Source organism: Ictidomys tridecemlineatus, chromosome 11 (assembly GCF_052094955.1).
Source record: "Ictidomys tridecemlineatus isolate mIctTri1 chromosome 11, mIctTri1.hap1, whole genome shotgun sequence".
Classification (NCBI taxonomy): Eukaryota; Metazoa; Chordata; class Mammalia; order Rodentia; family Sciuridae; genus Ictidomys; species Ictidomys tridecemlineatus.
This window is the reverse complement of record NC_135487.1, coordinates 106,414,885-106,440,653: the sequence shown is the minus strand read 5'-3', so window position 1 is coordinate 106,440,653 and position 25,769 is coordinate 106,414,885. Positions and strand designations below refer to the sequence as shown.

Below are 25,769 nucleotides of genomic sequence, written 5' to 3'. Positions count from 1 at the left end.
TCTGTTACTTCAAAACTACCAAGACAGAAAGATAATGCTAGAGGCACTAATTTGAGAATGAAGACTTTAAAGAAGGGATCAATTGCCAAGTACAGAAAAACACTTTTTCAGGCAGTTAAAAACATTTCAAAGGGTGGGCACAGAGTCATAGACTGCATCACCTAGCCAGCTAAGTTGCATTTAAAACCTTGTTAGCTTGCTGGCTGAATTTCTTCTTTTCTTCCTTCAGAAAAATACTGTTTCTTGAGTATCTATGATATATATGTACTGTCCTGGGGTCTAGGAATATAGAGACAAATTATCAGACAGAATTTCTGCCCTCACAGGGACTCCTTACAATAAATAGGATAAAATAAAAGTTTTAAAGTGGCTGTTTCTGCAACATGCAAGGAAAAAACAATGTGTTTGTTCATCCTGCAGGGGGCGGGGGGGGGGTGGAGAAAAAAAATAACTTGCCCTTGCTTCTTTCTATGAAGCAAGTCAAAGATACTTTCAGAGAGCAGTGTCTATTTAATTCCATTACAAGCCAGTCAGCCAGCTTCAGGTCAAGTCACCATGCAATAAATAGTAATGCTAAAATGAAACTATCACACTGCTAAGTAGACACTGTTAGCTTAAGTCTCTGAAATACAAAGATATTAAAGAAGAAAAATTTGCAGAAGAATATATAGGATGGCAACAAAATGTAAATTAATTATTAAAGAACTGTTAGAATAACTATGTGAATACTTTTTTCCTCAGTATCTTTAATATGAGATAAACCCAGTACTCTCTGCCTTGTCCACTCTTAGGAGATGAAGTCAGTGATTCAGGGCATTAACCGTATCTCCTATGCCTTTTCTAACCCCAGAGCTACTTAGAGAGATATATGAACTTTTTTTTTTTTTTTTTTGGTCTGCTGATAACAGGTAATCTATGTAGAAAAAAAAATGGAGAGTGTTTCTAGAAAGTCTGTGCTATTTCACTCTTTCAGAGAGATAATCTCCCCAAGTGAAAATCAGTTAAATCAGTTTTAACAAAATAAAAGGAATCGGAACTCACAGATGGTTAGAGGGAAAAAAACCCGCACAACAAAACCATGGAGGTATCCTGCTAACCCAAACTCAAAACTGCTATATGAGAAAAGCCCAACTTTGATTCCAATGAGCCAAAATTTTATTGACTAAATCAGCAGATACAGGCAATCCTGTGGAATTTTGCCTGATATTTCCCAAGGTTAAAAAAAAAAAAAAAAAGAGCTGTTTTTAGGCTATTCCTAACCTGTAATAACTAAAGACTATGGACCTATGTTAATATTCTTTTCTCACAGATGCAGACTTTAACAGCAGACTTTAACACAAATACACCATGCTAGTTAAACACAAATCAAACATATTGACTATAGCAAACAAATAGCTTTATCTAGATTAAATTTTCAAGTATTCTAAATATTAACCCCTTATCCAATATGAAGATAATTTCTCCTGCCAGTGTTCTTTGCTGTGTGGAAGTGTCCAAGTCTGATGTGGTCCCACTTGTCTATCCTGCTTTGTTGCCTCTGTTTTTGATGTCAGAAGTTCCTGCCAAATCCAATGTCATGAAGCTTTTCCTCTAGAAAGTTTATAGTCTGGGCCTTACATTTATGTTTTTAATACATTCAAATAATATTAAACTATAAAGAGAATTCTTTTATACATTCTCTGCACCTCCATAACATACTTACTTATCTCTGTTTGTAGAGTGAAGTATTGTCAGATCCAATGTCTCATAATCTGTTTCTAAAGATATTTTAGCCACTTCTAACCTTAAAGAATCCCTTAAGTTTCTGGGGTGTGGTAGCATACACCTATAATCCCAGTGGCTCAGGAGGCTGAAGCAAGAGGATTGCATGTTCAAAGCCAGCCTCAGAAACTTAGTGAGGTCCTAAGCAACTTAGGCGACCCTGCCTCAAAATTAAAAATAAAAAAAGACTGGAGACGTGGGTCAGTGGTTGAATACACCTGGGTTCACTTCCCAATACTTAAAAAAAAAAAAGTATCCCTTAAATTCCATAGAGAGAAGTATATCCTGTTGTGTCTGTTTTGTATAATGTTTATATAAATTTATTAATTTCTGCATATGGTAAAGAGAATAACATATACTCAAGATCTATGTTTTTTGAATACTAAATGCTACTTAGTACAGCAAAGTGCTTATTCTATGGGAAGGATCTGGAATTAGAACCATTTGAGGAACAGAATCAAGTCCCTCATCTTAATTAACTTCTGAATATATATTCGTTATGTGTAGTGACACTGTGTAGTGCCCAGTCCTCAATACTTAACTGTTATTTGTCAATATTCTATAACTTCACTATATTAATCTTCTAACTGAACATACTGCTTTAAATGAGAATAAGAAGTGCATAAAAATTTAAAAAAAAAACTTCATAATGAAACTTTTAGTAAATTATTTGCATAATATTATTCTCTGATGCAAACAACATTCAGTTTTAGGTTGATCTAATCATGTGGTATTCAGTACTTTATGAATATTACATTAATAATGCTTTCCATAAAAATTTTTACTTTTATACATCTATAGTGTATCAGTTACTCTGAGGATCAGTGAAATTTCTTCCTATATTATTTACCTATATTGTTTGAATACATCAAACCTAAATTCTAGGACTGACAATACTTAGCTAAGATAATAATATGTACTCTGCCATCATGATAATTCTTAATATGCTTATGAAGTTGGATGATTTACCCTAAAGTTAAAAAAAAAAGGGCTAAGCCTCCTTTATTCTTTACATTTTCCATCATAGCAGCACAATTCACGATAGCAAGATTGTGGAACCAACCTAGATGCCCTTCAATAGGTGAATGGATAAAAAAAATGTGGCATTTATACACAATGGAGTATTACTCTGCATTAAGAAACGACAAAATCATAGAATTCGGAGGGAAATGGATGGCATTAGAGCAGATTATGCTAAGTGAAGCTAGCCAATCCTTAAAAAACAAATGCCAAATGACTTCTTTGATATAAGGGGAGTAACTAAGGACAGAGTAGGGACGAAGAGCAGGAGAAGAAGATCAACATTAATAGCGATGAGAGGGGGGAGGGAAAGGGAGAGAGAAGGGAAACTGCATGGAAAGGGATGGTGATCCTCAGGGTTATACAAAATTACATACAAGAGGAAGTGAGGGGTAAGGAAAGAATAATACAAGTGGAAGAAGTGTTTTACAGTAGAGGGGGTTGAGAGAGAAGAAGGGAGGGGAGGGGAGGGGAGGGGGGATAGTAGAGAATAGGATAGAGAGCAGAATTCATCAGACAGTAGAATGGCAATATGTAAATCAATGGAAATGTAATTGATGTAACTGATGTGATTCAGCAATCTGTATACGGGGTAAAAATGGGAGTTCATAACCCTTTTGAATCAAACTGTGAAATATATCAAATTAGATGTAATGTTTTGAACGACCAACAATAAAAAAAAAAAGGGCTAAGCCTCCTTTATTCTTTACATTTTCCATCATTAGCGATGAGTGTATTTTCAATCTCCCTACTTCTATAAAATAGAGGTCAAATATATTCTTCCTTTATCCAAGTCAAATAAAATGAAATGGTATCCAGGGAAATACCTAGATTAAATATCAACTCTTACTTGTATAAAAAACATTTTTAAACAAAGAAAAAGAAATGAAAGGCACACAACCAAAATGAGATTAACACCATTCCAGACAATCCTCACAGTGACAGGGCAGATTAGAAGAGATACAGACATTTGCTTACTCAATGAAGTAGATCATCCCCGTGTCAGTGTAGGCCATCTCCCAGTTTTTAGGTAGTGGTTCCAGAGTCTCATCTCTCATCATATAATTTCTAAAGTCCACGGAGCTATTTGTTTGGTTATAACTTGGAACAGTCTTCATCCAGTCAGATGACTCAGAATGCCTCTCTCTGTTTTCTGTCATTGTTCAAAACAGAGCAGCATGAAAAGTAGGCAGAGTTATACTCTTCTTTAAGTCCCTCTTCATTTCTAACAAAATGCCAAACATTTTTTATATATGTATATATATAAAATATATAAACCCCACGAGAGAGCATTGCCCCTTTGAATTTTCAGGCCTAATCAGCTCGTGCCGGTCCTCTAACAGACCTACTTAACCCAGTGAGGATGAGTGTGCAGCTACTGTCCCCACTCTAGTGGGTGGGCAGCCATCTCCTTGCTTCCAATAAATCTCTTGGCTGAACCTCCATTTCGGTGTAATAGATCCGCTTTCATTTCATATATATATATACACACATACACACACACACATATTTGTGCAATTATATATTTCAAATTTACTTATTATGTCCACATTCTGCTATAAATTTTGAGATAACAAATAAACATACCCAATTCATTTCATTTACTAATTCACATTAACCCCTGGAGTATATTTGATGCTAGTCTGGGAGAGTAGCAACAAAACAACTGTGGATTCAATTCAGTATAAATCCTAACAGTAGCATCACCAGTATTTATACATAATTATGCATATGTCAAGCTCTATTCTAAGTGATTAACATTAACTCATAATCCTCACAGCAACCCAGTATATATTATTACTAAACTCATTTTATAAATTGAGAAAACTAAAAGAGAGGTTAAGTTAACTTAGTCAAGGTTACATAGTCATTAAATAGCAAAGCTAGGATTTGTTTTATATACTTTATTTTTATTTATTTATTTTTAAATGGTGCTGAGGATTGAACCTAGTGCCTCACATGTTCTAGGCAAGCGCTCTATCACTGAGCCATAAACCCAACCCCAAAGCTAAGATTTGAATCTAAGTGGCCTTTGCTCTTAACTGCTACACTAAGCTGCTCATACATTTAAAAACCATTTTTTTAGTTGTCAATGAACTTTTTATTTTTTAATTAATTTATTTATATGTGGTGCTGAGAATCTAACCCAGTGCCTCACACATGCTAGGCATGCACTCTTGCACTGAGCTACAACCTCAGAACCATGCTCACACACTTTTAAAACAGGTCTTTAAATAAAATTTGTCTTTAAAAATTATACTCAAGGGGCTGTCTAGCATGTGTGAGGCACTGGATTCAATTCTCAGCACCACATATAAATAAACTGATACATAAAATAAAGGTCCATTGACAGTTTAAAAAAAGAATTACACTCAAGGGCTGGGGATATAGCTTAGAGGTAGGGCACTTACCTACCAACTAACTAAATAAATAATAAAATTATACTCATTAGACTTCGTTGTTAAATATAATTTTGGGGTAATATTAAAATCCTTTTAGAGTCCCAGATTCTATTAATGTAAGCAAGTACACTAAAATTTGGTTACTGTATAGGAAGTCAATAATTCATGCACTCACAATTTGTTTCTAGAATTTAAATGATGTTACACAATAATATCATTGTAAAAACTTCAAGGAGATCTAACATGGCGGCGGGGCGCGGAGAGATCAAGTCTCTGACCTCTTCAGCTGTGCGGGCATAGGGAGGCGTAAACAGTCTAAATGCTGTTTGCTCAGCATCACTAGGCAATGCTGAGCTGTCGTGGATCTGGGGCGAATAGTCTGGGCCTCTCAGAACACACACTGAGACCGGATCTGATGAATTCAAACTCCCGTTTGCCTGCTTCCCGCAGACAAACAGCTGTGACTCAGCACTAATCCTTCCGGCTGAAACAACTGGTCAACCCTTCTGATCCTACGGAGGTAAATGCCAACAGAGCCTTCATAGGCAGTGGCCACAGGTTTGAAACGGGGCTTGGGAGAGACAGTAAGGACCCACCCGTTGCATTGGTCACTCAGCAAAGGGAAACAAACTGTCACCATTTGCAAGAGATACCACCATGGCAGAGAACTGACGTCACCAGACTGCAGTGGAGGAGATAACTTCATTGAAACCTGCGGCTACAGGTGTGTAATCCCCTAGCCTTCCCTCTCCACACATCGGGGAAACCTTAAGGGCCCCTCCCAGCTCTCGCATGAGCGAGATAGCCAGACCGAGGGAATCAGAAGTGGTGCGGGACCCATGGAGCAGAACTCCTGGCTACCGCTCCCACCAGTACTGACAACTGAGGTCTCTTGCACCAGCTACCTGGGGCGTGGCTACCGGAGGGCAAGTAAAGTTCACTGAGGATTCTCAGCCCCAAGCTCTACAAACTTAGGGTCTGAGGGAATGGCAAACAGGGAGAGTGTGCCCAGTCATTCACGAAAACAGGGCTCCCGGGAGCAACAGACCTGGCATGTAGCCAGTATTGTGGTGAGAGTCACCGGTGAGCGGAGCCTGGCTTGAGGAAAAGTGGGGAAGTAACTAGACACAAGAGGAGGCCCTAGGCACTCAGGATTGGAGACTCGCCCAGTCTGGGAGGAGGAGCTGCTGCACAGTGATTGGTTTTCCTCGTATTGACAGGAGAAGCTTGGCCTGGTGGGCACAGCTCCACCTACTGGAAGAGAAGTTAATCAAACTCTAAGACTGCATTTATTAGTTTTTTTTGGGGGGGGTTCATTTTCATTTTTCTTTCTTGTTGTTTTTTAAATTTTTTTCTTCTAATTTTAATTTTATTATTATTTTTTTATTTTTTTTTTCTTTTTTTATTTCCTATTTTTTTCTTCTTTTGTCTTTTCATTTCTTTTCAATTTTCTTATTCCACCCTTCCTTGAATTCTACCTGCTTACTCTCATTCTCTTTAGTGACTTCTTCCCTTCCCTTCTAATACCTTTCCTCCCAAGCATCAAATAAATTTATAGGCGTAAACAGTAACTCAGCAGTCAAACAGAACAAGAAGTAACATGAGCAGCATGAAAAAGCAAGGAAGAAAAGGAGTACAAACAATGCAGGACAGCCTAAATATTCAGGAGGACCTAGAGTCATCAGAAAAATGGTCATATAAAGAAATCAAGGAATACCTTAGACAGATGGAATGGAACCTTAAAGAGGATATGAGACAGCAAATTCAAACAGTGAAAGAACACATTGAAAACGAATTACATAAACAGAAGAGAAGAAGAAGAGAGAACTCAAATTACTAACGTACGGGATGAAAAGGGCAATATCACAACAGATGCTACAGAAGTACAGAAGACAATTAGAAATTATTTTGAAAACCTATATTCCAATAAAATAGAAGATAGTGAAGACATCGATAAATTTCTTAAGTCATATGATTTGCCCAGACTGAATCAGGAGGATACACACAATTTGAACAGACCAAGATCAATGGATGAAATTGAAGAAGCAATCAAAAGACTACCAACCAAGAAAAGCCCAGGACTGGATGGGTATACAGCAGAGTTTTACAGAACCTTTAAAGAAGAATTAATACCAATACTTTTCAAGTTATTTCAGGAAATAGAAAAAGAGGGAGCTCTTCCAAATTCATTCTATGAGGCCAACATCACCCTGATTCCAAAACCAGACAAAGACACCTCAAAGAAAGAAAACTACAGACCAATATCTCTAATGAACCTAGATGCAAAAATCCTCAATAAAATTCTGGCGAATCGAATACAAAAACACATCAAAAAAACTGTGCACCATAATCAAGTAGGATTCATCCCTGGGATGCAAGGATAGTTCAATATACGGAAATCAATAAATGTTATTCACCACATCAATAGACTTAAAGATAAGAACCATATGATCATCTCGATAGACGCAGAAAAAGCATTCGACAAAGGACAGCATCCCTTTATGTTCAAAACATTAGAAAAACTAGGGATAACAGGAACTTACCTTGACATTGTAAAAGCTATCTATGCTAAGCCTCAGGCTAGCATCATTCTGAATGGACAAAAATTGAAGGCATTCCCCCTAAAATCTGGAACAAGACAGGGATGCCCTCTATCACCACTTCTATTCAATATAGTTCTCGAAACTCTGGCCAGAGCAATTAGACAGATGAAAGAAATTAAAGGCATAAAAATAGGGAAAGAAGAACTTAAATTATCACTATTTGCGGAAGACATGATTCTATACCTAGAAGACCCAAAAGGGTCTACAAAGAAACTACTAGAACTAATAAGTGAATTCAGCAAAGTGGCAGGATATAAAATCAACATGCATAAATCAAAGGCATTTCTGTATATCAGCGATAAAACTTCTGAAACGGAAATGAGGAAAAACACTCCATTCACAATATCCTCCAAAAAAATAAAATACTTGGGATGGGAATCAACCTAACAAAAGAGGTGAAAGATTTATACAATGAAAACTACAGAACCCTAAAGAGAGAAGTAGAAGAAGATCTTAGAAGATGGAAAAATATACCCTGTTCATGGATAGGCAGAACAAACATCATCAAAATGGCGATATTACCAAAAGTTCTCTATAGGTTTAATGCAATGCCAATTAAAATCCCAACAGCATTTCTTGTAGAAATAGATAAAGCAATCATGAAATTCATATGGAAAAATAAAAGACCCAGAATAGTAAAAGCAATTCTAAGCAGGAAGGGTGAATCAGGTGGTATAGCAATACCAGATTTCAAACTATATTACAGAGCAATAGTGACAAAACAGCATGGTACTGGTACCAAAACAGGCGGGTAGACCAATGGTACAGATTAGAGGATACAGAGACTAATCCACAAAGCTACAACTATCTTATATTTGATAAAGGGGCTAAAAGCATGCAATGGAGGAAGGATAGCATCTTCAACAAATGGTGTTGGGAAAACTGGAAATCCATATGCAACAAAATGAAACTGAATCCCTTTCTCTCGCCATGCACAAAAGTTAACTCAAAATGGATCAAGGAGCTTGATATCAAATCAGAGACTCTGCGTCTGATAGAAGAAAAAGTTGGCTCTGATCTACATATTGTGGGGTCGGGCTCCAAATTCCTTAATAGGACACCCATAGCACAAGAGTTAATAACAAGAATCAACAAATGGGACTTACTTAAACTAAAAAGTTTTTTCTCAGCAAGAGAAACAATAAGAGAGGTAAATAAGGAGCCTACATCATGGGAACAAATTTTTACTCCTCACACTTCAGATAGAGCCCTAATATCCAGAGTATACAAAGAACTCAAAAAATTAGACAATAAGATAACAAATAACCCAATCAATGGGCCAAGGACCTGAACAGACACTTCTCAGAGGAGGATATACAATCAATCAACAAGTACATGAAAAAATGCTCACCATCTCTAGCAGTCAGAGAAATGCAAATCAAAACCACCCTAAGATACCATCTCACTCCAGTAAGATTGGCAGCCACTATGAAGTCAAACAACAACAAGTGCTGGCGAGGATGTGGAGAAAAGGGTACTCTTGTACATTGCTGGTGGGACTGCAAATTGGTGCGGCCAATTTGGAAAGCAGTTTGGAGATTCCTGGGAAAGCTGGGAATGGAACCACCATTTGACCCTGCTATTGCCCTTCTCGGACTATTCCCTGAAGACCTTAAAAGAGCATGCTACAGGGATACTGCCACATCGATGTTCATAGCAGCACAATTCACAATTGCTAGACTGTGGAACCAACCCAGATGCCCTTCAATAGATGAATGGATAAAAAAAAAATGTGGCATTTATACACCATGGAGTATTACACAGCACTAAAAAATAACAAAATCATGGAATTTGCAGGGAAATGGATGGCACTAGAGCAGACTATGCTTAGTGAAGCTAGCCAATCCCTAAAAAACAAATACAAAATGTCTTCTTTGATATAATGAGAGCAACTATGAACAGAGCAGGGAGGAAGAGCAGGAAGAAAAGATTAACATTAAACAGAGACATGAGGTGGGAGGGAAAGGGAGAGAAAAGGGAAATTGCATGGAAATGGAAGGAGACCCTCATTGTTACACAAAATTACATATAAGAGGTTGTGAGGGGAATGGGAAAATAAACAAGGAGAGAAATGAATCACAGTAGATGGGGTAGAGAGAGAAGATGGGAGGGGAGGGGGGATAATAGGGCATAGGAAAGGTAGCAGAATACAACAGTTACTAACAGGGCATTATGTAAAATTGTGGATGTGTAACCGACATGCAATCTGCATTTGGGGTAAAAATTGGGAGTTCATAACCCACTTCAATCTAATGTATGAAATATGTTATGTCAAGAGCCTTGTAATGTTGTGAACAACCAATAAAAAAAAGAAATAGCTAAAAAAAAAAAAAAACTTCAAACTTCAGGCAATGACTAAGAATCAGAAAATCTGAGAAAGGCCTTAGATATATCAATCCCTATAGTATTTCAACTCCAATATCCTTTATCCAACAAAATCATACAATTCATTAATCTTTCTACTTATTAACTTTCACTTTCTTCACCCTCTACCCATTTCCCTACTGCTCTTCTTATCCAACTTAAATTCCAAGATCAACCACTATAATCACTTCCAAGTACTCCTGATTTCTTTGCCTCAACCTGACTTCATCACACTTGCCTGGCTAAACCATAACTCTGCTTTTTCCATCTACTCAATGCTAGCACATGCAGTTGAACATAGACAATGCTAAGGAATTCGCTCAAATTCATTATCACTAACCTCAGTGGATATTTAATGATACATGACAATCATAGTACATTTCTTTAATTGATTCACTCTGACACGCTCCTAGTTAAATATTTCATAACTTCCTTCTCCTTCAGTCATCTACAGTAGTCCTCCTTTTCTGAGGGTGATATGTCCCAAGACCACCTCCCCCAGTAGATGCCTGAAACTATGAGTAGGAATGAACCCTATATACAGAGTACTTTGTTCCCCCATATACACATACCTATGATAGTTTAATTTATAAATATGTACAGTAAGAGACTAGCAGTAATCACTGATTATAAAAGTAGAAAAATTGTAACAATATACTCTAATAAAAGTTTTATAAATGTAGTCTCTTTCAAAATATATTATTATACAGTAATATTTTCTTACTGTCGTCAGTGTGGATAACTGAAACCACAGAAAGTGAAACTGCAGATAAGTGAGGGCTACTGTATAACTTTTCTCTTATCCTTAATTTCATTTGGTGACCCTGTTTCCCATTTCACCAAGAAAATGGAAGCAAGCAGAAGAGAACTCTGCAAATTCCCACCATTCCATCTATACAGCAACTATACCCATTTACTTCACCATCTGTTACTTCCTGAGAATTGTCCATGTTCCTAGCTAAAGCTAATCCCCATTTATAAATATAGCCTGTCCCCTCTTGCCTACAGCCATTCTCTCATTCGCATTTTCTTCCCTATTTATTAGATCATATCCAGCCACATAAAAACATGTTATTCCCAAATTCCTTAAAAACAAAATAATTCTCCTTCTCATGTCTGTCTTTTCATACCAAACTACCTTGACAGAGTTTATAATTGCTACTCCCACTACCACTCTTTCAATTCTCTCAGACCTTCTCATCAAGGCTTTTTAACTTCCAATAAAAACAAACAAACAAAGAAACAAACAAAAACCCTGTTATTATCAAGGTCTCCAGTATTGTCCATATTGCTAAATCTAATGATCAATTCTCAGTTCACATCTTACTTGTGCTCTCAGCAACATCTGAATGGTGGATCACTTTCTTCCTTGTATACTTAGTGACCCACTAACTGGTATCCCTGTTTATACCCCGTCATCCTGTGTCTATTCTCAACACAGTATGCAGAATGAGCCTGTTAAATCTGTTGTGTACTCTTTTACTCAAAACTTTATCATAGTTTCTAATTTCAGTTACAGCCAAAATTATTCTAAGTACCTACAAGACCTTGCGTAATGTGCATTCCTCCCCACCCCTCATTATTTGACTGACCATACTGGTTTCTATCCTGCTCTTCTGTCTTCCATCTCTCTGCTCCAATCACACATTGTCTATGCTGCACTGAACCACACTGGTTTTTTTGCTGTTGTCTGAATATTGCAGGCATGCTTCCAACTCAGGGCATTTCTCTGTCTGGAAAGCTCTTCTCTCAGATATTTAGAGTTTATTTATTTATTTCAAGTCTTTTCTGCCTATTTAAAATTGCAAACCCTGACCTATTTCTTTTCTTCTTCTTCTTTTTTTTTTTTTTTTTGGTATCAAGAATTGAACCCACTATGCCACATCTCCAGTCCTTTTTATTTTTGAGAGAGGGTATTGCTACGTTGTTTAGGGTGTCCCTAAATTGCTGACGTTGGCCTCAAATCCATGATCCTCCTGCCTCAGCCTCCTGAGTCTCTGGGATTACAGGTGTGTGCCACTATGCCTGGTTTGACTCTACTATTTCTCATCCATTCTCCTCTACTTTACTTTTCTCTTTTGTACCGGCTAACACACCACCTGATATTCATTTATGCAGACCACTTCTGACTCTCTTGACTTTCCCATTATCAGGTAAAGTCCATCAGGACAGGGGTTTCTGTCTGTTTTGTTCACTGATTTATTCCCAGTATTTAGTACAAATGGCTAGCTGGCAGTTAAGTAGTTTAGAAGGCACTCAACAAATATTTGTTGAGTAAATAAAAAATAAACAAAATGCATGATTTATTTTCTATGCACAAAAATAACAAAAAAAGATACCTAAAATAGAAATCAATCTGGAAGGGAGTTACATTCTTGGGAAATAAGTATTATGATCTATAATACTTCTAATATAGTTCCAAGTGATTGAGCAAGGGAGTTTGTATAACATCCAATGACTTGGGAAGATGCTGTTTATGTTATACTTATTTTGGAAAAAAATTTTAGCATCCCAACATAACATATGTCATCCTATGTGGGCATATTAGCAACCTTTGGGGTTAAATCTTTAGCAAGATATAAAATATGTATTGATGTATACAAATAAGGCACTACCTACCTTTTCCCTACTTCTACTCCTTAACAATTTTCTAGTTTTTCATTTAAATACTTGGAATATTTTCTCTTACAAAGAAATATATAACCTAATGTAAATATCCTATGGTCCATAAACACAATAGAGAGTGTACAAACTGACTCCCACACACTCTTGGATGTGCTCTCTTTAAATATTAATATCAGAGTATGAAACATCTGGTTTAACAACTGTCTTACATGACTAGCATAAACTATTGATATTACAGATAGGTTTATCTCTTAGGGAATCACAGTGATCACCATAAAGCTCTGCATTTGGATGTTAAAAATAAAAAAGAATCTTCTTTCCTCCTAAGTCAAGAATATATAATTCCATATTGGGACAGATTCATGGTCTCTAATCCTAGTGTTCACCATTTTAAAATATTAACAGAATTAATTTTGTGGGACTGCAAATTTGACATGAATATTAAAAGTCTGTCATATCATATTATGATATGATAATTTCCCTTAGTAATCTCTAAAGAATTAGGTATAAATTTCCTTAAACCTTTCCAACCCCAATTTCAGTCTTTACACCCAAATATATAATGTAATTCATTTAACATTAAACATGTTATGTGGCACAACTGTGTGAGAAGTTAGAATGATAAAACAGAACTCCCAATCTGGAGAGGGAAATAAACAATGAATATATTAAAACAATAAATATAATGTAAATGGCAATTTTTTTCACATGTGAAAAATATTCTTTATTAATTTCTCTCATTTCATTACAAAATGTATGTTGGAAATAATTTGAATAACCTACTTTGTTTCTTTTTGTTTTTAAACCCCTGGCTTCAAGGACTGAGAATCTCCCTATCTTTTACCAAGTATTGGGAAACATTGATTATTGTAGTCAATAGGTTATCATTCTGCTATTTATTTTCTCTTCTCAAGCTCTGAAAAAAATGTCCTCTGTATAAATTAAACAACACCACCAAAAAAATATAGAATGCTTCACAAATTTATGTGTCATCCTTGTGCAGGGGCCCATAATCTTCTCTGTATCGTTCCAATTTTAGTATATGTGCTGCCAAAAGTGAGCACTAAATGGCAAATTTTAATAACTGATGAAGAAAAGATCAAGGTCCTTTGGGAAAATGATATGGAGATGGGGACATGATATGCAAACTTGGGGACATGAACAATTTTTTTTTTTTAGTTCCTACTTTGTGCCAGGCACTGTTTTTGGTACACTCCCAGTTACAAACTTAAGAATCACAAAATTATTTAGGGATACTGAATAGGATATTTCACCACTAAATTTGTTAGTTTTATATGTAATGAAAAAATAAGAGCGTCAAAGCAAAAAAAGAAAATTTTTTGAGTGAATTCAGAATTTAAATAAAAATATTAACAAACCTTTTGGATAATTTTTACTGGCATATATCTAAACTTCCAAGTACTTTTGTTTGAGCTAAAGGTACATTATAAAACATCTATATTTTGCTTTTATCCTATAAAATAGGACGTAAGTCAATAAGATTTCCCTATTCCAGAATCAAAGATGAACCTCAAATATTTTAAGGAATAGAGTAATGGTATATTATTTTATTACTGGTAGTTTTTCATACATTTATTAAAATTGGGACAACCCATTTTAGTTTATAGATGCTCTACAGAAATATACATTACTCTACACACAGCCTTCTCAAAACATTGGAAGCTTTCCATGCTTCAGCAAAAATTTTACTACTTCCAATTAAACGTCAGTACAGCCAACCCATAACATCCATTAGAAGTTGTTCATCTGTTTACTGACCTGCGCTTCCACTGCCATTAATAGCATCCTTGTCTTCATCTTCTTCCTCTTCAGGAAGAGAGCTGTCCATTCTTTCCATCTTGCTGACAGATGTTGTTCGTTTTCTTTGGGATTCTGTGTCAAACTCATTATCAAAGAGGACCTGATCAACTGGATCTGGCTGGAAAGGGCTGGGTTCTGCTGGAGGCTTGGGAGTTCCATAGAAGTTTCCTGAAGTGGACAAAATAATAGCAGCTGAAATCTTCATGCTGAATCGACTCAGAATAATATGGCCTACTGTATATCCCTACTGTTTCTTACACTGACGTTTTGGAATATCTACCATTGTCCAAAAGGTCGACCTAAGCACTCCTTGTGAAAGAAGGAGGTAGAAATAACAGAAAGAACTCATTTCTCAAGAGCCCTTTATCATATATCATCTAACATTTGAATACTACTAAGGCCAGGAAGTTGATTGATCCTTTCTTCCTTCCTTCCTTCCTCCCTCCCTCCCTCTCCAGCTCTCTGTCTTGATTATTGCTCCTACAAGACTTGCTTTACATGGGCTTTGAATTAGGACCTAACTTGTAAATTTAAAAGCATCAAAGCTATCACGTAAGACGAACTAGTACAAAAGGTGGGAGGTAAAGACAATAAAAATAACTCAAATAATTTTGTTTTAATATACATAATGTATTATTTAGTAAGATGAGGAAATATGTGGGCAAAGGATAAAGCTAAGAACTAAGCAGTTTGCAAAGAAATATGGATTGCTGATATAATTTTTACTTTAAAAATTTAAAAATTTTCTGAGCATTCTAATTATATTATCTGACAATCTATTGAACAAATAGTGACATTATTAGTCTAATTCAATATTGGCTTACTCTCATGAAAGCAAGAAATTAATTTTCTCTTGAGGATCAGTGTTTTTTGCGGTAAAAATAAACATTCCAGAACAGAAGGGAAACAACTGAATATCTTCTCAAATTGTCCAGTGGCTTCCTTCCTTGAGGCAGCCCAACCCAATAGGAAAGCACAGTTACATTAACAGTGTGTAGCTTCCACTAGGTGTGACCTTATATTAGTTGTTATTCTAATTTTATAAAAAGTAAATATGATTAGAAAGTAAAATACTCATGATATTTTATTTTAAAAATCCACAACTTTCAAATTCTTTGAAGCTAGGGAGATAATTAAGATGCTCATATATATAAGGTCAATTTATGAGGTAGATGCATTTTTTTCCTGGGTAGAAAAAAATCATAGGTTGCTACCTGTAGCACTAAGACTCATTTATAAATGACACAGTTAACCTTAGGTTGGGAATGTTTGAGGGAGAAAGTGTCAAAATTAATTCCTGAAAGTTTAATTTTGAGTGGTGTCATTAAATAGTCAAGACAAAACAATAAACTCAAACTAAAAAACTTTTCAACTACATCTGCCTCTCCCACTCAACTACTCCCTTGTTTCCAAATCCATGTTTGAAATGGTTGCTTGATAGATGCAAAAATTTGTATTAACACACTCCAGACTTTGCAAATTTCCTGGGTCCTAAGTACAAAACCAATGGAAAAGCAGGTTAAGGCTGGGAAGCAGCTCAGTAGCAGAGCACTCTCCCGACTATGTGAGACCCTAGATTCCATACCAACTATAAAAAAAAAGAAAAGAAAAAAAAAAAAAAACCAACAACATGGGGCTGGGGTTGTGGCTCAGTTGTATAGAGTGTTTACCTGGCATATGTGAGGCACTGGGTTAGATCCTCAGCACCATATAAAAATAAATAAAAAATAAAGGTACTGTGTCCAGCTAAAAAAATTATATATATATATATATATATATATATATATATATATACACACACACACACACGGAAAACCACTACCACCAACAAAAACACAAATACTGGTTACTACTTCTCTGGGCAGAGTACAGAAATAATCCAAATAGAGGGGTGACCAGGGAATAAAATATTCTAGGATCTCATTTTTCCTTTATTGTGGCCAATAATCATACTCTGAAGGAATAAGGATATATCCTGTGACAGAAATAAAAAGTCTACTTTTCTAAGGATGATGGTAGTCATCCATAGTCACTAAAAATTTAATAATTATTATCTAACTCTAGAAAGTTTAACTTTTTCCTAAGGGGAAAACTGGAAAAATGCAAGATATTAGAGCTGCTATCCATAATCACTGCAAAGATTTCAAAACTTCAGAATAAATTTTGGCAGTTTCCTTGTTTAGAAAGGTAATCATTGCATATACCTATAATTCCAGTGGCTTGGGAGGCTGAAGCAGGAGGATTGCAAATTCAAAGCCAGCCTTAGCAACTTCTCAAGATCCTAAGCAATTTAATGAGATCCTGTCTCAAAATAAAAAATCAAATCAAAAGGGCTGGGAATATGACTCAGTAGTTAAGCACGCCTGGGTTCAATCCATAGTACAAAAGAAAATTAATCATTGGGCTTAGTAATCTTAAACCATTGATAAATATTAACATTCCAGATGGCAAGGTATAAAATTCCAAGGTTTGTAAACCCTGACTGTAATTACTAACAGAAAAAATTTAAAAAAATTTTGGAACTTTTCTTTTTCTTCCAAAGGCTGTTGCACTTTTATAATAGAATTACCAACAATTAAATAATTCAAATATACATAAAATTATAGATAACAATATTAGAATCATATTAGAAATATATATTTTATTTATATGTTTACATATATAAATATTTATATATTTATACTTATTTACATACACATTATCCAGATAGTACCACTGCAAGATTTCTTTGAAATTTTCCTTCTTTCTTTCTGAGGATATACATACCTAATTGCAAATACAATTGAAGCCCTAATTTCCTGACCAATCCTTCTCACTGCCTCCCTGAGTTGTCCTGAAGTTGGTACATGTCATTCTTCCTAAATACTGTATACATCTAGGGTATATATACATGCATCCATAACAAAAAAATATTATTGTTTTCAGCAAAAGTCTGGGTATTTTCATAATGTTTCATTATTTTCATAAAGAATGTATTGTACATATACTTTTGTAACTTTCTTTTTATTCAATTATATTTCAAGAACATATCCATGTTATACATATAAACATATTTTATTCAACTTCTGCGTAATAAATCCATAAATCATAAATCCATCTTTATGAACAAAAAATGCATTTTATTCATTCCCCATCTACAGAAGCGTTATTTCTATTTCTATTCTGTCGCTATTTCAAACAGTGTTATAATGATATTTCTGGCTCCTGTGTACATAAATACATGGAAAACAGTTTCTCTAGGGTACATATCTAGAGAAGGAACTCCTAGGTCAGTTACTGAATTTACCAGTTATTGCCAAAATGTTCTCCAAAGCGACTGTACCATTTTATATTCTTGCCAACAATGTATGGAAAATTCAATTTCTTGCAATTATTAGACTTAATTTTTTTTTTTTTGCCAATCTGATAGGTGTGAAATGAGGTATGATTGTTGAGCCATGTGTTGTCACACCTGCAATCCCAGTGACTCAGGAGGCTGAGGCCAGCCTGAGAAACTTAGGGAGACACTGTCTCAAAATAAAAAAGTAAAAAAGGGGCTGGGGATATAGTACAGTGGGCAAAGCACCTCTGAGTTCAATCCCTAGTAGCCAAAAAATAAAATTAAATATATAATGTTTTAATTTACATTTCCTTTGAACTAAGCACATAGTAGACAATAACTGAAAATATGCAATATGCCACTTTATCATATACCAAGTTCTTATGCTTCATGGATGCATACCTAAGATTAAGTATTTTTGTACTTTAAGGACAGAAGACTTTGTAAACAAAACTTCAAAAGCACAATTATAAAAAAAACAGTAATGAAGTGATGTTTAATTTTTTTAAATTTATTTTTTAGTTGTAGGTGGATGCAATATCTTTATTTTATTTTTATGTGGTGCTGAGGATTGAACCCAGTGCCTCACACACAGTAGGCAAGTGCTCTCCCTTTGAGCCACAACCCCAGGCCCTAATTTTTATATTTTAAAAATTCTGTTTAATGAAGAAATACAAGACAAGATTAACAGGTGACAGAATGGGAGAAAATATCTACATCTAGTAAGAGAGTAATATCTAAATATCTAAGGAAAACCTATAAATCAGAATATGACTGAGATCTCAACTTGGGAAAAAATGAACAAAGAAAATGAGTGTAGTGCATAATTTGCAGAAGTTCAAAAGACTAATAGGCACATGGAAAAATGCTCAGACTCTCTTGACTACCAGAGAAACTAAAATGAGAATGAGATACCACTTCTATAACCATTAGATTGGCAAAATTATGTAACTGAATAATGCCAAGTACTGGGAGATGGTGCCATTATTATAGCTGCTACAGAAACCTTTGTGTACTTCTAGGGAGAAAAGAGACTGGAGAGGAACCAAAACTATTTCATCAGACAAGGATACATACAGTCTACAAGTCAATAACTCGGCTCTTGGGTATATATTCCACAGACATTCTCATACATTTGTAAAAAGACATGTGAGAACGTTCATCTTTACTTATAGTAACAGGGAGTTTGAAGGAAGGCCATCACTAGGGGAATAATTAAGTGCAATGGATTACACACAAATACAGTATATCAACATGGGTGTATCTAAAAACAAAGTAATAAATGAAATGATAAAAATCTGAATGATAAATATATATGACACAGTTCAGTTGTAAACAATAAATATGCACACAAGACATAATATACATTGTGCAAGAACACATACAAAAACATACATATTAAACACATCAGAATGATTAATTATAAGAGGGAGGCTATCTGTGTAGAAGTCAAAACAAACAAGCAGCTGTCCTTTCCTCTAAGCCTTCACTGGCAATCTTCTCTGAGGAAGATATTCCTATTCATTTCTTTAAATCCTTTGTTGTTGTTTTCTTCATAACAATTTATAGTTTTTTGTTTTGTTGACTATTTTCCCCCACTAAGAGATAGGATTAAGGAAGTGGCATTTCAGTCTTATTCACCCCAGTACTACTAGGCTCTCTTACAGTGTTTGGCACATAGTAGGTACTTAACAAATGATTGCTGAATGAATGAAATAGGACAAAATGAATGAGTGAATGAATGAATGAATGAGGGGGTCATGGTAGCTAAACCCAGAAAGGATAGTTAGACAAAACTTGTCAGGTAAAAAATGGCTGAAGATTTTAAATAGGAGAGGGACATGATCAGAAGTGGGCTTAAGGAGGATCAGCATGGTAGCAGTGGACAGGTTGGATTGGACAGAGGAAGAAATTGAACATAAGAGACCAACTGCAATAGGCCAGACATGAGCTGATCCAGCAGGCTTCAATGAGATAGTGAAGGTGAAAAGAAGGGCATTGTGAAAGTGGGTACAAAGGAAGAAATGACTAGATGTGGTAACTGACTGAAGTGAAGTGCAAGAAAAGGGAGGAAGTAAATGATGACTCCACTGTTTTGAGCTTGGGGTACTGCTACAGAGAGAAATTATGAAGAATTAAAATGCAAATGTGGATATGTTGTATTTAGGGTTAGATATTATTCATCATCATCTGAGGCCCTGAAGATAATATCAAGTAAGAAAGACATGATCACTACTATCAGAGTTTATGGAATAGGCAATTATAATAGCATGATAAAGCAAAGATGGAAAAGTAAAGGGTGCTATGGAGTGGATAAGCTTGCCAGGAAAAAAGCATGTTAGATAAGGAAAAATAAATAGGCCTAAGAGAATCATTTAAAAATTGAAACTGATCTCAACTGTACTTTCTGGAATCAAGCGGGTAGAGATATTAAAAGAAAACCAATTATTCTGTTTTTATTGCCCACCCCCCAGCGAGTTATATGTTCCCTTCTCCAAGATAGTCAAGGTACATACAGGTTTTTATAAGTATACAGATTTTTATTCCCAATCACAATAGAGAGCAATCAATAAATGCTGTTGAGTTCTGATGATGACTGTAAATTACTATGAAATATGCATGCTAGTCAGTTTGATTTTTAGTATATTATTTACAATTAAATTTATAATATGAAGAAATGTTTCTATTTTGGTTTAATCCCATCTTATTTAGCAAATTATAAAATCTCCTCATCAAAGGAAAATTTTCCTAAGAAATTTTTAGAAATAGTATTTTACTGATCAAGTTCCCTCTGAAATAATTCATCATTCAGATAGTTTTCTGAGTGTTGTTAATATTAGGGGACATACCATCATAAGTTCCACTTTCTAACAATGCTCCACTCTCTTCCAGTGCTTTGAACTGTTCAACAGAAATGAAATTATAGTCCACCCCTGGAACTTCCCCATCCCTGGGGGCCCTTGTAGTGCCTAAAGAAAAAAGAAAAAAGAAAAAAAATAGGTTGCAAAGTACTTTTAAACTTACAAAATATTCAGAGTATCAGAAAATTCAGTTTATAGAGGCACACACTATTGGATATATTGCATTTGCTAGAATGAGGAACAGAAAATTTCAGGCAACTTAACATTATTAGGTGAAAGTAGGACAATAAATGTAGAATGAGTAAATATACTTTAATAAAATCTAGAGATAGCCATGAAATTCAGAACCAAAAAAACCCCACTAAAATAATTTTAGTGCTAAAAAAGGCTTAATCTCTTAAAACACAACATTTAATCTCAATTATCATTACTTAACAATAAGTAGAAATAAATCCACCATTAAGAGACTTCATTTTCTCCCTCCAACTTTATTCAAGTAAAAGTTGACAAACAAAAATTGTGTCTACTTGTGATGTACAATGTGATATTTTGCACATATTGTGTAAGACAGAATTAATTAAGTACTGGGGACTGAACCCAAGGGGCCTTTTACCACTAAGCTACATCCCAAGCCTTTTCTATATTTTATTTTGAGATAGGGTCTCCTTAAATTGATTAGGGCCTCATTAAATTGCTGAGGCTGGCCTTGAACTTGTGATCCTCCTGCTTCAGCCTACTGAGACATTGGGATTACAGGTTTGTATCACCACACCCTGGCAACACACTTCATTTTTAAGTAGTTGTCCTGTGTATGTATCTTATTTTTCTTTCCTAGCATAAATGTAAACTTACATTCTATTTACTAGAGTCATAAAGATAACAAAAAAGAGAAGTAATTTTTATAAGTCTTTTAATGTTCTTTATTTAAAAATTTGGATAAATATTATGAAGTTATTTTAGACTAACCAAAGGTTTAAGATAGGTATTCATATATTTCATCTTAACCGTTATTCTCCTTAAGCAATTTAAAAAAATCACTGTTAAGTAAACTGATTTATAAACTGATTACAGCAACAGATCACTAAACTTCTATATATTAAGGAATTTATAATAAGGTAAAAGCTTTCTTCTGTATAAATTCAGGTTATGGCAGTATTGCTACATCTGACAAATTTCGCTAAATGAGAATCAATCACTTTTATGAACTGATATTAGCAATGTCATGTTAAATACTACACAAAACAAAAAAAGACCCAGGCTTTTCTCTGGATATGATCTGACACAGCCTTCCCAAACCTGTTCCTCCACACAGATTGAGAGTCAGTCATCTCAGGCTCCTCCTTCTACTCCAACATTCAGTCACCAAATGCTGTTGATTTCACGTCCTAAATACCTCTAGACATTTCTCCTGGTTCCCACAGTCACCTAATTCATATTACTGTCTGCAGCCTGTGTGGTTGGATCCCCCAGATCAACTCTTGCCTATCCTTGGCTATAACTCCCACCAAATTACAGTCAGAGACTTTTCTTTAAAAAAAAAAAAAAATTGAGCAAAAACAACAACAAAAGATCCTTTAAGCCCTTAAAAGGTTTCCCATCATTCCTGGCATATTTATAAGGTTCTAGCAATCTTAGCCTCCTCTCCAGTTTCTTTCCTGTCTCACTCCTTTCACACTCCAGGCTTTAGCCATAGTAATCCTCTCTCCCACAACACAATTCTTTCATTGACCCTTACACTCACTTACTTCCAAATAAGTGAATCCTTTGTTCCTTCCCTAGAGCAATTCCTATTTCTTTTCCCACTCTCACTTCTGCTAACTCAGTCATCATCCTTCAGGTCTTGGCTTACAAAATTTCTTTAGAGAATCTTCCCTGATTCTCACCTAAGGTATGGCATCATGCATAAATTATGTCTGTTTGGTTCGCAATACCCCAAGTCTTGACACAGTGCAAAGATCTTGAAGTGTTCAATGTACATAATTGTCAAATTAAGTGAAAATTCTAAACAAATAATGTAATGCCTAGCAATATGCTATTATTGTTATAGATTAATTAATGGGAAACTTAATTGCTCTCATATTTTAGTTGCATTACATTCGATTATATTCTGTAACATGAAAAAAATCCACAAAGATAATAATACATTAATTGTAATGACTTGAGAAAATAATGCTTAAGCCAACATTCCATGCAACAAAGACTATATTGAATTCCTGTCCTCATTTTTTAACCCAACTTTTTCTAAAAATAAATATTTCTGTTTTATATAAAAGAAGATACAAGCACTGGAAAATATTTTTTAGCATAATATAATTTTTCATTTTAAAGTATTTTGTGTTTCTCATATGAGCCAAACTATATTATTAGATTCCCTATGTCAGTAACTTTTAGCTTCATATTAAATAAAAATTAACTTTAAGAAGTAAATTCAGTGGGTTAAAATTATTATTTATAATGATCTGTAATAGATGGAACAAGCACAGCACCTCCTTCCCATTAAGAGGTGGAGCCTGTTGTTTCATCCCTTGAGACTCACCTGGATTCATGACCAGCTTTGATTAATTTAATGGAGAGCATGATGTTAAGCAAATTTAGGAGTCTAGACTTCCACCTCCACCCTTTTGGAATGTTCTTGACACCATGCAAGGAAGTTCAGGCTAGACCACTAAATAATTACAGAGTCCCAGCTGACAAACAGCACCAAGGCCTCAGACATGAGTGAGCCATCTTATTAGCCCCTCTATCCATAGTTGAGCTGCCAAAGACTGAAGCTGTGTGAGTGGTCCCAGCCAACTCACGGAATCACAAGAAGTAACACATGACAGTATTTTAAGCCACTGTGGGGCTGTTATGCAGCAAAGACTAATTGAGATATTATCCAAATAAATTCTACTATTAGACATAATGACTATATAAAATCCAATTTAACAGCAAACCAGGTTATGGATAATACTGCAAAAAGAGGACTGACCCAAGGGCCAGGAGGAACTGTTTTAGTCTGAGGTAATTAAAAATGGCACAATTTGGAGTAAGACTTTAACCTCTCTGGAATTCATTCTCTTTCTGCAAAGTGGTATTAAACAAAATGATTCATGGTTCTTTCCTTTTATAGGTATGAATGATATATAGGATTACAACATATGTATATTTCTAAAGACGTAGTAGCTTTGATGTTAATTCTCTTTACAATATTATAAAATTTAACTTTCTTCACAAAAGCCCATACATATAAAAAGTTCTCTTCAATCCCCCATCCTCCTACTTTCCACATTACAGAAAATTTACCTTTTATATTCTCCTGATACTTTTATATTGCAAAGCTTTTCACATCCCCTCCTTCACTTACTACCACAGTTCTCCTTTTTACACTGATATTTTATTCATGTCTAAAATGTTTACTCGTGTCTCCAATCCCTCCCTCTCATTCTTTCCTGAGTGCATTCCAATCAGCTTGTTGTCCCAGCCATTCAGTGACACGTGTGCTCTGTTCAACCATAGTCTTCACTTGGCTGAACTCCATGGTTAATTTCAGTCATCATATTATCTGTCCTATGAACAAGTGATATAACTGATCATTCTCCTTTTTTAAAGTACTGAATTACACAGAAAAGCATATGAATTTTAAAGTTGAAAAACTAAAAGTAATTTCACCCATATGAAGAAATAGGACACTGACAAAGCCCTAAGGCCTGCACATCTGATTTTAAACCTTCAAATTTCCATCCCCCAAAGGAGCCACCATCTTGACATCTGGGATGATTTCCTTTCCCATGGCTGCACTGACTAAGGAATGTGTTTCTAAGCAACATATATTAGGTTTATAATTTCATGTGAGTGGAATTATACAATAACATTCCTCCCATGTCCACACAGGATACTTGTTACTAGGTTTTAAAAATTTTTCAGTGTTGAGTGTGTAAAGGCACCTCGTGGTGTACTTAATGTGCAAGTGCATTATGAGATTAAACATTCTTTTTTATATATTTACTGGCTGCCATGATTTGAAAATGATTTGTCCCCACCTCAACTCATGTTGAAGGCTAGTCTCAAACTTATGATGTTGAGAAGTGGTAAATCCCTTAAGAGATAATTAGTTCATGGGCTCCAATCTCATGAAGAGTTTAATGTAGTTCCTAAAGAGTGGGTTAGTTTTCAAGAGAGAGAGTTGTTAAAAAAAAAAAAAAATTGAGCCTAATTCTTCCATTTACTTTTTTGGCACATGTGCATCTCTTGTGCATGTGCCCACTTTGCCCCTTTGCCATGAGGCCATTATCAAAAGAAGCCAAGCAGATACTAGTGCCATGCTTAAAGACTTCCAGATCCATGAATTAAAATAAACCTCTTTTCTTTATAAATTATCCAGTCTTGGATATTCTATTATGGCAACGGAAAATGGACTAAGATACTAGGAACATAAATTTCCTGTTTAGGAAGTGAGTATTCAAATCTTTTCTGCTCTATTGAGTCGTCTTTTAAAAATTGATTTATATTTCTTTATACTGTACATACTATAATGCACTGTCAAATCTAACCAGCAGTTTCTGAAATACAGTATTATTTTATCTCTAAGAGAGAAAAAAGCTTGCCAATTATGACTGAAAGAGTACATTTATTGTAAGATGTTTTCCAACTGAAGAGATGTTAAAATGTCAAACAATTGTTTTAGCATTGAGTATTGTGGTCTGCTGGCAGATAAGTATGTTGCATATGGAACATTCCTGTGAAATGTGATTTCTTGAAACAGTGCTTATTGCACAATCATACACCCAAAACAACAGAAATTACATAGAAAATGGGTCAGGGTTTAATTTTCAAAACAACTTTGTAAACAGAACACTAACAAAATAAAATATAATCCTAACTAAAAATATAAATACAGTTTAAAAGACATGTTAAATTCACAATAAAAAATTGTAGAGCAAAAATATTTGTTGTTAAAAAATGAGAAAAAAAGATAGCTACACAGAAAGGGGTAAAAGGATTGAAACTACTG

General features: G+C 35.1%; 1 protein-coding gene and 1 non-coding gene across 6 annotated transcripts in view; both read right to left on the bottom strand.

Moving 5' to 3' along the window:
* Magi3 (membrane associated guanylate kinase, WW and PDZ domain containing 3) overlaps nt 1–25,769 on the bottom strand; it is a 237,787-nt gene that overhangs the window by 60,176 nt on the left and 151,842 nt on the right. For all 5 annotated transcript variants that reach the window (XM_078027040.1, XM_078027041.1, XM_078027042.1 and 2 more), the window contains exons 3-5: nt 20,765–20,884; nt 14,555–14,764; nt 3,760–3,934 (exon numbers count right to left, since the gene is read on the bottom strand). In XM_078027040.1, coding sequence (XP_077883166.1) covers nt 3,760–3,934; nt 14,555–14,764; nt 20,765–20,884 — 505 coding nt within the window. The remainder of the gene's footprint in view (nt 1–3,759; nt 3,935–14,554; nt 14,765–20,764; nt 20,885–25,769) is intronic.
* Nucleotides 13,734–13,839, bottom strand: LOC120891124 (U6 spliceosomal RNA). The gene has a single exon (XR_005735543.1). It is a non-coding gene; the product is annotated as a U6 spliceosomal RNA (small nuclear RNA).